The sequence below is a fragment of the Chelonoidis abingdonii genome, chromosome 1 (assembly GCF_003597395.2).
Source record: "Chelonoidis abingdonii isolate Lonesome George chromosome 1, CheloAbing_2.0, whole genome shotgun sequence".
Lineage (NCBI taxonomy): Eukaryota > Metazoa > Chordata > Testudines > Testudinidae > Chelonoidis > Chelonoidis abingdonii.
The window spans coordinates 321,537,157-321,550,006 of record NC_133769.1 but is presented as its reverse complement, the minus strand read 5'-3'; the positions used below and the strand labels follow the sequence as shown (position 1 = coordinate 321,550,006).

The 12,850-nt window shown below is 39.6% G+C and overlaps 2 protein-coding genes across 3 annotated transcripts in view; both read right to left on the bottom strand.

Annotated features, from left to right (window-relative positions):
- LOC116822027 (serine/threonine-protein kinase DCLK1) overlaps nt 1–8,629 on the bottom strand; it is a 354,967-nt gene extending 346,338 nt beyond the window's left edge. For both annotated transcript variants that reach the window (XM_075061628.1, XM_075061629.1), the window contains exon 1: nt 8,548–8,629. The gene's annotated coding sequence lies outside the window, so the exon portion shown is untranslated. The remainder of the gene's footprint in view (nt 1–8,547) is intronic.
- LOC116824747 (serine/threonine-protein kinase DCLK1) overlaps nt 3,542–12,850 on the bottom strand; it is a 32,597-nt gene continuing 23,288 nt past the window's right edge. The window contains exons 4-7 of the mRNA XM_075065674.1: nt 8,548–8,894; nt 7,164–7,222; nt 4,102–4,258; nt 3,542–3,613 (exon numbers count right to left, since the gene is read on the bottom strand). Coding sequence (XP_074921775.1) covers nt 3,542–3,613; nt 4,102–4,258; nt 7,164–7,222; nt 8,548–8,894 — 635 coding nt within the window. The remainder of the gene's footprint in view (nt 3,614–4,101; nt 4,259–7,163; nt 7,223–8,547; nt 8,895–12,850) is intronic.

Genomic DNA, 12,850 nt, shown 5'->3' with positions numbered 1-12,850 from the left:
GAGATGTAATGGAGTTGGTCTCTCTCAAGCTGTGAGAGCAGCTTCCTCTTACTATGTTGAAGTGTTGGGTAACGCTGTTTCTCAGTAAGTGTGGATGTAGGTCTTTTGTCCATCCATAGTCCCTCATACGTTTCATATATCCCTCTCATTAGGTCTACTGTTGTAGTAGCATTCATCAATTCCAGGTTCTCTGTCTCGTCCATGAATGGTTTGTTCAGTAGCCCACTTATCGTCAGATTGTCCTGGTTCTCAACATCTGGTGCGGACTTGTTAATCCGAGCGACGTCCGAGCCAGCATGACTCTCTAGTTCGTGTCACTCTCATATTTTGAGGTAGCAGGTGAAGCGTACGGGGGTCTTTTGCCCAAGGACCCCTACTGGAAAGTTGGAGTACCAACCAGGATTGACCCCGGTCTCTTGTATCAAAGGGCGGCGCTCTTAACCACCACACACACACACACACACACACACACACACACACACACACACACACACACACACCATATACCTCTGGAAATTTCCACTACATGCATCCAACAAAGTGGGTATTCACGCACGAAGCTCATGCTCCAATAAGTCTGTTAGTCTATAAGGTGCCACAGGACTCTTTGCTCCTCCTCTAGTCAAGTTATTCATCACACTATGCTTGTGGATTTTTTTTTTTAGGTGAGGCACACACACACACAACTTTAAAACTACTTCATTTTAAAACATCATGAAAGATCCAAGTTGATGAGACTGTGTGTTTGTACTTCCTAGAATCATATGTCACTCAGCGTATAGTTGCCGACTTCTCAGTGCTGATCAGTAAGTTTGTTTCAATTTTGGCATAATAGCATAGCCACACATGTCATGCAAGAGTCGTCAATAGCATGGAGGGGGAACCTAGATTTGGGGTTGGTTTGTTTTTTTAAAAAAAGAAAAAAAAAGCAAAAACAAACAAAAAACACAACAAAAAAACAATAGGTCTGGCAAGCAACTGACATTACAGAAATCAAAGTCTTCAGAACACGCCTTCTCCTTTGTTGGTGTTTTCATGAGAATTTATTATTATATATAGATATAGATATAACTATAATATATATATATATAAAGCGTCCTAACATGGAAAAAAGGCATTTATTTTAACACCTCTCAAAACGCTTAACGTTTCCACTTGTTTCTGAGAAGAACCATCTGTCACACTTATGGCATATGAGGACTATAGTCTTCTTGAGTTAGCAGTGGCTAAGGTTTGTGTGTTTAAGAAAGTGAAACATTGCATAAAGACTCCCTGATTAATAGCTGGATGCCCTTAAGGTACAGTAATACACTTTTACACATTTCATGATAAGAGTTCATCTGCAAACCCTCAGTGTGGTTCAAATTATAACAGTTTCTCTTCTGCACAGCATGAAAGTCAATATATAGGTCACTGAAGACAGAATTATCTCTTCTTAATTTTCAAAATAAGCCTAAAGTTCATAAGAGATGCCAATTAACAACCCTGAAAACTCCTATTGTGAGAAATTGAGAAAGAGATTTAAAAAGCCAGGGCAACAAAGTTGTCAGCCTTAGTTTAATAAGGACCAAAATTAGACAAGTGAACACACTCACTGTTTTCAATTAGGAACAGGCATCTGTTTACTCCTTTAAAGGAGGCACCCTTATTTGATTAACAATTAAAATGGTTAGTCGATGTAAAACCATACCACCAATACAGCCTCCTGAAGCCAGAAGGGGAAGTTAGCTCATTCATCATGCTTCTGCTTTCACACCATGACACTCTCAATTCCCAAAGAACCTTCTAGAACCCTCCAATGTCACTTCCTGGCCTTTCACTGAAATGTAAAGTTTTTCCCAGCATGAGGAAATCATGGTGTGTATTTACAAAAGAAGTCTCATTTTCCTTTGTGAAAGGTTATTACTGAATTCAAGACCCTTCACTATCCACACCTTAACTATCATCTTCTATACTTTATCAAGATGTCAATTGCCACCTCCAATCAGCCCACAGCGCCTTTGGCCTTCATCACCTACTACTTGTGATTTTCAAACAAGCACTTTGGGCTTTCTCCTATGCAGCCCTTCATGCTTGGGAAGAGATCCCCACAAAGCTCTCTCTATCTTTCTTCAGATGCCTCAAGACTCTGATGTGATGCCTGCAAAAAAAAGTGACAACTGCTAAGCCACTGGTATCCTGTGACAACTGCCTACATGAGGACAAAAACGGTTGTCTTGTTTCATTGTACTCCCCTATATTTCTGTATTGACTGGTTGTCCTTTGTCTTACTGGTCAAGTGACATAAGGTACTATATGCAACGCGATGGCATTTCTCTGTCTGTAACCCAAGAACTTTTAAACACTGCACTTCATCAGTTCCAAAAATTTCAGAAAAATGTTCAAGGGCATCAATGAGCAGAACTCTCTCTATATATATTTTAATGAAAATCAAAGAACTGGAAGGGGAAAATGACGACCACAGAAGAGCCAGATATCCAGCTAGCAGACACAGAAGAGTCAGCCCTGTAATTGTCTATAGGTCAAAGAGCTGATTGATGGCTATCATCATCACCACCACCTTCCACCAGGGCTTTGGAGCCGTGCTCCAGCTCCACTCCAGCTCCAGGCAAAAACCTGCAGCTCCACTGCTCTGGAGCTGTTTGGCACTCCGCTCCAAAGCCTTGCCTTCCACCATTACAATATCCTCTTTTAGCTCCTGTCCATTCTCCCAATAGAGTTCTAAAATGTTGGCATCTTGAATCACTTCTCCCCCAGGCAGAAGAAATAAAGACGAGGGAAGGGGACTCTGAGCATCTGCCATGGAGGAAGGAGGAAGAAGGGAGAGTCAGAGACTCCCTGCAATCTGCCTAAATAAGGTATATGGGGCACACAGTGAGCTTCTGAGAGGAATTAGAGGACTGCAAAGAGTCCCTGGTGCATGCAGTGAGCGCTACAGAAGCAATGAAGTGTGTGACCCTCTAGTACTTACTTCCATTATACATTATAAACTTTTTGAGGCAAGGACAATCTTCAATACCAAGAGGTCCTGGTCCAGGGATAGGGCTTCTAGGTGCTACCACACTAATACATTTTCCAAACAACTACAGCACAAACAATAACAGTGCAATCTTCCCCACACACTGCCTCACCAAAATGCCTCAGTCCTAACCAGAAATAGCTAGCTCAGTCTACATTTGGTTTCTTAATTGAGAATGACAAGCTTAGACTCTATATATAACCTGAGCAACACTATCATTTTTGGATTTGGTCCATCAGAAGAGCTGTAACTGTCTGCAGCGTAGCAGAGATGTTAGCATTACAGCACTCGAGACATCATACGAAAGACACACTGGTACATTCTGCCAATATCTTCAAGGCAAGGACTTGTTTTAAATCACACATCTTAAATGGAGTGGGAAAACAATTATGAAAATAAATCAATGAATATGTCATATTTGATCAACTGTCTTTTATACATCCAAAAAACCAGGAGGTGAACTGACATTTCAGAGCACAGAAGAGCATCCACGATCCGCAGTGACTGAGTACTTTTTAAACTTTAGTGTTGTCTAATCGGTGACTTCTTTGGTTTACATTTACACACATCCGAGGAAGGATGCTTTTTCACTTTCTGTGGAAAGCAATACACAAAGCAACGTAATTAAACAGTATTTTGACAGACCTGCATTGCTTGTCTACAATCAGAAATAAAACAAAACAAAAACAAAAAAACATCCACCAGATCTTTATCCCTTCTTTGAAGGGTGAACCTGGCCAAAATTTACTGTGGATAATATGACCAAATGAAATTGAACACAAATAATTTGAGAGATTTTTAAAATCTTTCCAAATGACAGCCCTCTGATAACTCTTGTGTCTATGTGCGCAATTCAGATTTTCATTGGTTATACGCGCCATATTTCTGGGATTATGCATCCATTCCCATTTTCTAAGATTATTCCATGAATGTAAGTGATTTACAATATTCAGCAAAATCTGCTGCAGAAAACTGCATTCCGTTTACGGTTTATAATCTTGCAAGTGTAAGCCATGTCATGTATTATATTGGAAAAGGCCCTTGTCATAGGTCCAGCTGACCACCGCTTCTTGGCCACTCACCAGATTGCTGTGAGGGGATCCAGTCACTGGATCCTCTGAGTTTACGCCTCCAGAGTCTGAAAAGAGCCCTAGCACCATGTCTATTTTATGACCTATGGACATGCTCTTGAGGTGCAGATCTTCTGNGAGGCTTGCATATACTAGTTCAAACTGTTTTCTTCAGCAACCAGAAAAAACAAAGAAAGGGCTTTTGATATTAAAAAGGCTGGGCGTAAACTGAGTTAGGACCTTATTTCTAATCCAGCCATTGGACAGGAACCTTCTATGCAAGAGGGACTCCCACCCTTGTGGAAGGGTTGGAAAACTGTGCCCTACTTACTAGAGCCCCCATGAGATTGATGAGTGATTCCTAGTACGCTTAGTGTGTGTTTAAATCAGTTTATTGTTTTTAACATGTTTTCTGCGTAATGCCTTTACCTTAACAACAAACATACCACACAAAACTCTTTCTAAGCAAGTAACTGTTGACAATATACAGTTCAAAGCCCTCAAAGAAAAAACAAACCACAGACACTGTTAGGAAGACTGGCTTGCTGGAGCTCACACAGTGGAAAGTAGGGACTTTGTAGCCTTAAAACCACCCTAGTCAGAAAGAATGGATGCACAAGCCACATGTTGCAAAAACAAAGTTCATGCTGATGGGCCCTCAACCATCACTGACAAATTTTAAATAAAGAGTGAAGGGGGAGAGACAGGGAAAGATGATTTTCAAAAGTATCTAGGGTAGGGTGACCAGACAGCAAAGTGTGAAAAATTGGATGGGGTGGGAGGTAATAGGAACCTATACAAGTGTTATGTGCCAAGAATTAGGGTTTTCAAAACCAAGTGGAGAAAAGGAAAAACAAACAGACGTAGGAAGTTATACAACTAAGTTTTGGGGCATAAATGGCCTCCAGACATCCAGCTTTGCTACTCTTCTCAACCCAAGAATAAACTCCTCAAAATCCAGCATCTCTAAAATTTTAAAAGGCTACCACTTAAATACTGCATCTCTGGAGACAATTAGGCAATAACTATTCTGTAACATATTAAGTAAAATGGGGCCAGGGCCAGTCAGCTTGGGAGGAGGGAGGAACAAAACAAGGTGGAGAAATGTACCTTCTTCGTTCATATCTGGCAGCAGACCTGTAGTGACACTAAGAAAGGGCGGGGGGGAGGAGGAAAAAAAAAAAAAAAAGAGTGCCTGCATCCAACACTAAGAGTATGTTGAACCCTTGTTAGAGACCTCTGTGGATGTGCAATTCATATGTGGTCCTTTCATAATCTGATGGGTTTTTAGAAAAGTCAAGGAAATACTGTGCATAAAGAATTTCTTTTAGGATTATTCTTCTGAAATTTAGCAACAAAGAGACTTACTCTCTTATCCTTATATAAAATTACTTTTTTTTGGCTCAAGAAGCTTTACAATTTTGCTGTTTTTAAATTAGTGATGAAAGATCTAATCACAGATTTATTAGACTTAGCTGCATATTGAAGGGATAGTGTAAGGTTTTCTAGATCCTTCCCAACCACTAACAAGAACCACTAAATGAAGTCTTCAGCTGTATGTACTACTGGAAACATTTTGGATTTACCATGGATTTCCTCCCAGCATTCACAATGCGAGTTTAGCAAAAAAGAAATCCATTATCATGCTCCTAATGCCATATGGAAGAACAGGATTTTGGCAGAGTAAATGCAGCAGCAATTGCCTAGCAGAGAAGGGGGAGGAGGGAGAGACACAATAACTTCCCCTTACACAGAGGCGACCAAGAAGTTGTTCCCTTGTTCCTGCTGAATGCAAAAATCATTGGATTTCCCTTTCTATTAGCTAAGTTGCTTTATCCACTCTGCAGACAGTCTCTTACAGACAATGGGGCATAATTCCACCCCCCCCCCCTCCGCCCCCAGCACTTACTACAAGGCTTAGGCAGCAGACAATACTACTTCAAACAGAACAAAATAGATAGAGAAGGGCATGTTTGTCAGGGCACCCATCTCAAGGAGGCTCCAGTAGCCACAAGGTTTACTGGCTGAGAACTGGTTGTAGAATCTCTCAGGACCACCACTGATTTGAACTTGTCTCAGATGTCACAGCTTGACAAGGAATCCAGCCAACCTGTGATATCACCACAGTTAGAAACATCCAAGTCTTATGTCTGGCAGCTAGGTCAGTCCTATCCATTTTCAAACTTCTGATTGCAGAAGAAGGAACAAAGTATTCTAAGAAACAAGACGAAAGAGTTTGACTAGGGTTCTGTTTGGTTTGTTGTTTGTGTTTCTGAAGGGTGTGGACTATAAAAGAGAGTGAATATGAGGAGTCAAAGCACTTTCCTTGAAGCAAGTTTAAAAATAAGCTGAGTTCACTGAAAGTTTTTCGTTACCAAGAAAAAAGGCACACTGTATTGATACCCCTCCAGTCCGGATTCCTCCATGTGCTACAAAACTCAGCATTTACATGGTGCTTTATAAAACATTCAGAGTGTTGTACAAACATTAATTGACCCTCACAACATCCCTGCGAGATGGGCAACTACAATATTTTACAAACAGGTATAACAGGAGGTATCAAGAGGTTAAGATACTTGCCTTGTGACCTTGACAAGACGAATTTATCCATCAATCTAGCTTCCAATTCTCAAAAAGGTGGATTGACTACAGCCAAGGGAGAATAGTGTCTACACTGAAGCACTACAGCAGCTGTGCCACCGTACCAGTTTACGAGTAGACAGACATTCTTAAACTATGCTGCCTCGTCTCACAAAACAAGTACACCATGGACAGCAGTTATACTACATTCCTCACACACGTGCTTCAACTATAAGGGACCACAGGGCAGGTTGAATGCCATGTACAGTCAGTCTTTGTCTTCTCTGCCAAGACTGCCAGCGAATCAGTTGCAAGATGGATATTTCAGATGCGTACTCTTAAACCAGGAGCTGGACTTCAACCACCAACGCAAGTGTCACATATAGGTTTTAACCTGCAGATGGGAATGGTTTTTTAGTCACTACAGACTTGACCCTTATTGACGAGGTAAAATATTGTTTCCCCATTACCATTCCCTGAAGTTGCCCTCTCACAGCTTCTTACTGCTGACATCCAGTTTTTCCACTCTGTACTGTCTCATGGGAGTTACCAACTTAAGGAAAAAAAGATGCTAATCATTCTACATGAACTGTTTTTACGGTACATGGGACTTTGGGAGATGGCAATGAAGTTGTGCTGTTTCTCAATGTCTACTACTTATATTGTGAACTGGACAGAGTCTCAAGATACAAATATTCTTGGGCAGTATGCTCTTCTACAATCCTGTCCGCTACAGGCATGCTTATATGAAAAATATTTGGACACTAACTATTGCAAGAGGGAGAGGCAGACTTTAAATGCAACTTTTTTTTCTGCTTCGTTTTATCTCTACATTTTGTATCTGTGCTATTTCCTTAGGGTAAGAGTTAACATTTATAGAATACCACATCTCCCCTTGTTTACCTGCAGCCATTGCTGCTCTAATTGATTCAGATCACACTGCAGTTTGCCCCTGTCCTCCTGTGAGTTTATTACCTCTTCAATATTTATCATCCATATATTTTAACATTAAATTTACATCAAAAGAAAAAAAAAAAACCAAAGCAATAGGGCACATTACACAGAAGAGAGTAGTCATTTATATTTACTTGGTCAAAAAAGCCTCTAGAATTTGAACAGTGTTTTGGTCAGGCTACATTTAGCAGAAAGAGACATTGCTTGATATATATGGTTTTGGAAAGATGAAGGAGCAGCTCTTTGGATCATCTGGAAGAGATTCGTTGACAAGTTTGGGCACCATGGGTCAACAGGCCTCATGCCGCTCTCTGTCTGAGGGAAAGTTCCCACCCACCTTTTTTTTTAACTTTAAACTATCCTATTGTAAAGAAGAAGTTACAACTGAAATTATGCCTCAAAAAGTAAAAGGTACATTTTCTATGAAAATATATTACTGTTCAATACAATGCGATGTGTCCTCGTTGTTAGAATTACAGACACTAAGAACAATGGTTCATAATGCTGTTACAGAAAAGAAAAAAAAAAGACAGGTTAAAGAAACGAGTTCAGCATACTTTATCACATTCTTCATTCCGGCCTTCTGACACATACATTTTCAAAGCCAGCATAGCAAATTTGATTTGTGGCAGATTAAGAGCTACAAACACACATAAATAACCAGACCATCCACTGAGGCAAAGAGGCAAACTATTCCTGAAAAGATCTTTTACTAAAATTACGCTTTTTGTATTAATCTTTAATTAAACTTAAAAATTTATATCAACCTTATTCAGGAGACCAGCACTGAACACCAATCATGGAGTACCCATTGGAACAAAATTAACTAATTACCATGCGAGTTACTAAAAGTAATGACAAGACTCTGCATTTTGGGGGGAGTGCGGGGAAGTTTCTAGAGATTATTAAAATGAAATCTCTTACCTGTTTTCCATCCAGTGTGTACAGGCGTTTAACCACTCCCGAATCCAGCTTGATGGCATCAGTTATATCAGTAAGAACCTGTTCAAATGAATGTGCTGTTTTCTTATTAAGCAGAATCCGGACTGCTTTACGTGGTTTCACACCACTCCTGATGATGGTGACCAGTTTAGGCCTAATGAAATCTTTATTCTCTCTTGCATCTGAAGGACTTCCTTTGGCAGTGGCAAGAGACGGCACCGTACGGGAAGTAGATGTTGTCTTAACATTCACTGACCAATTTGGGTTTACATTCTTCGTGTACTCCAGTTTTTTGAAAGGTTCTATTGAACCACACACATAGCTCTCCCCTGAAGGGAAAAAAGAAAAAAAACACGTCAGACCAATATGTCTGACTAATGCAAAAACACTTCTTACACAACTACATCCTATTTTTGATCTGCCCTGTATCAATCATGTCTTTTCTCTCTTCTCCATCCTCTCTGCTAAGACACTGCAGATCATAATCACAGATCTTTGAAAGATGCACTTTGCCACCTACTCATAGCATAATATCAAGAAACTACATTTATACACTGGATTAAAGCAGTAGTTTTCTTATCTGCAAGTTTTTCAGACAGTTTTTTAAATATACTTTGAATACTCCATTACTGCTGTTTCATATAGATATGCAACAAGCAGATTTTTCCAAACCCCCCACCCCTCAACAGATTATTTGAAGTGGCCCACTGATTTCATGTCTTCAACAGGATTTTCAGCGGCTCACAGCGCTGTATACAAAACATAGGTCTCACATACTTTTGAAGTAACAGTACACAATAGTACTAGGAAAAATAATTTAGAAATAATGATATTTTCCGTAAAATAAGGTTCTCAACATTTGAACTTAAAATTGTGTTAATTTCATAGTGAATAATGAGAGGCTCATTTTTTTAAAACAAAGTTGAAAACTTAAACTAATATGGAATGAGTGAATTAAAATGATAGATTTCACAATGTTAAAACACTTCTGGCCCAAAAGTTACAAAGCTTAATCACAGTGTTAAAAAACTGATTAAGGTCACTAGAAAATATTTCCATTAAAAATACCATTATAATATTTTCTGTTTAGAATTAAACATTTCCCCTGAAGTACAAACGCTATATCAGTGCATGAGCCAGAAATGACATTGGCTGTATCAGTGCTGAAACTGAACTTAGTGCAAGAGGTAAAACCAAGAGAATTCACAAATAGAATTTAGATGTTTTCATTCTTCCAGTTTCAGTAGTCTAATGTATGTTAACATAATAAAACCCATGTCTTAGTACTTAAGCCCAAGATGCTTTGTGCTGCACAAGGCAGGGAAAAAACCCACTCTGTACCACAACAACAGGAGAGAGTACAAATCACTGGGGTGGGGGGGGGGGAGAAAATCTAGGATAGCAACTGCAGGTTTCTGTTTGTGTGTTATTATTAGGGCCCTACTAAATTCACAGCCCATTTTGGTCAAATTCACAATCATAGGATTTTAAAAAAAAGTCATAATTTTTTTATTTCAGCTATTTAAATCTGAAATTTCACAGTGTTGGAATTGTAGGAGTCCTGACCCAAAAATGAGTTGGGGGTGCAAGGTTATTGTTGAGTGGGGAGGGGGGGGGTGCAGTACTGCTACCATTACTTCTGCACTGACCGGCGGCTGCTGGACAGAAGCGCAGCTCTGAAGGCAGAGCTACTGCCACCAGCAGCACAGAAGTAAGGATGGCCTGGTATGGTATTGCCACTCTTACTTCGACACTGCTATTGGTGGGGTGCTGCCTTCAGAGCTGGATGCCTGGGCAACAGCCACCACTCTCTGGCTGCTCAGCTCTGAAAACAATGCAGAAGTGTGGCAATACCACAACCCCCCTAAAATAGCTTTGTGACCTCTTTGCAACTACCTTTTCGGTCAGGACCCCCAATTTGAGAAACGCTGGTCTCCCCTGTGAAGTCTGTATAGTATAAGGTAAAAGCACACAAAAGAGACCAGATTTCATGGTTTGTGACGCATTTTTCAGGGCCGTGAATTTGGAAAGGCCCTAGTTATTACAAACCAAAAGTCAGTGGACAAAGGAGAAATGAGCTTTTAGAAAGTAGTCAAATAAAGAGAAGTTAATGGATCTCTGGACCAAGTGGGATGTCATTCCAGTCACATAGCGCAGCATGTAAAAAGGCATTGATATGTGAAGATATGCAAGTGTCAAGACTATCATCACTGGACAAATAGAGGGGCTGGGGACAGGAAGATCAGATAAGCAGTAAGACCTGAGACCTATGCCAGGATGGATCTGTGTGTTGCCCAAAAGGTAACAATGAAAAGTTAAGTGCTTGATGAGGTGAGCAAGGTGAAGCCAGTGGAGGGACTCAAAAGGAGGAGGCAACAGCGTCAGCAGAACAAATGAAGAAGATAATCTTTAAGGCCATTATGGAGGAAGATGGATACTATAAGAATCTCAGAAAGGCCAGCCAGGAGGAGATTACAGTAATCAAAATAAAAAAAAATTGTAAGAAGGCTGGATTGTCCCTTTAAACTGGACAATAAAATGCCAGGAGGGCAGAGGAAGGGAAATATTTAATCACATTTTATTCATGATGTAGATTCAAGTTTGCAATAACATTTCAAATGTCATTGCAAAGCCCAGGTGTTAAGAAATGACTGACCAAAATAACCCCACTTCTGCTCCTTTTATGAGATACAGAGTTAAGCACTTCCTTTATTACAAGTATACATAGCTGGTAGCCTCAGAACAAAAGGCTTTAGCGATTAAATGTAGTAATGATCTAAGAGTGATCAAACAAGACACATTCTCTTTTATCCGTGTCCCTGACCAATATTTTTTGCACTAACTATTCCATTGTTGCAAGGTCAAACACTATGTAAGTGCTCCCTCTTTGTGTAAAACACCTCATCCATAGATTTCAAGAATTTTAAAGTACAGCTATTAATATAATCAGAATTTCTTTTAAAGAGTGCTTTACAGACGTATGTTTTATGCAGTAAGTCAATACACTGTATAGAATGGGTTTACTTTTGATAGAGAGGAACTTGTGTCAAGGTATTTTAGGCCCTCTTACATTAACAAAGCCACTTATTTCTGGGCATTCACAATCAATAGCAAAATAGAGTGTGTCTACTTAGGTTTATTAAAATAGTTTGCAGGCTTTTCTGACAGTTAAAAGTTTACATTAAGACGGTGTTGTTGCAACACGGCAACTGACTGAGCAGTCACCAAATTAGAGAAATACTGTCTAGAAAAAAAAAAATCATTTTAGAATGTTGTCATATTTCCAAGGGGCAGGCTACCTCCATTCTGCATTTTAGTTCACAGCTAAATATCAAGCTGGTTACTTAAATATATTATGGATTTTAACAACTATTACCACCCCAAAAGATAGACCATTAATGTACCGAACATGCAGGATTTGCCCCCTTTTTTGCAAAGAAAGCTTTGGGTAGCCCATTCTGCATGATCTGCACAATTAGATGCCTACTGAATAGCAACAGAGGAGTGAGCACGTCATGGTACAAGTATTTACTCTTGGTTATCACATTAGTAGCTACTATAAAACAAAAAAAATAAAGAGTGAGAAAGCAGTCACTGATTTTGCTGGCTTGTATGCCAGACTTTCCTCGGCAATTTTAGCTGCCAGTTTTACTGCAGCATTGCACCAAACAGTGATATCATCCTTTTGCTAAGGTACATTTTTCCTAAAAGGGAACAGCCTAGATTTCATCTGGTTCTAAATGTTTATGTAAATTTATGTAACTTGCTCTACCTAAACTGCATTGTTATTTTCATGGCTTTTTGTTTGTTTTAAAAAGGAGGAGGAAGACTAGATGCACTTTATTTTTTAAGTAGTCTTGAAGTTGTGATGCAATATGGTAAGTTTCCAATAGAGAATTACAAATATATCATTTACCATAGGACAACTTCAGGGAAGTCAGTTTGCAGCTGTGGGAGTCACACGTATGTTCCTAAAGGCCACTGAATTCAGTGTTTGAGAAGTGTATTGTATTTGTCCTGTCCTACGTAAACTACACCCTGATTTCATAGTGATGCATATATGCAAGTTTTTTTTTTTGTTTTTTTTTTTAACACTGAGGCCCCAATTCAGGAAAGCATTTTTAATCCAGGGAAGCACCTCAGCACGTTTAACTTTCCTGAATCAGGATCCTAACTGATAGCGGTCAGAAAGTTCAAAGTTAAGACTAATCCTCCCACCTTAATTGCCTTTGTGATAAGACAAGCCAGCCAAAATGCAAAGAGTGTTCACCTTGATTCTGTTTCC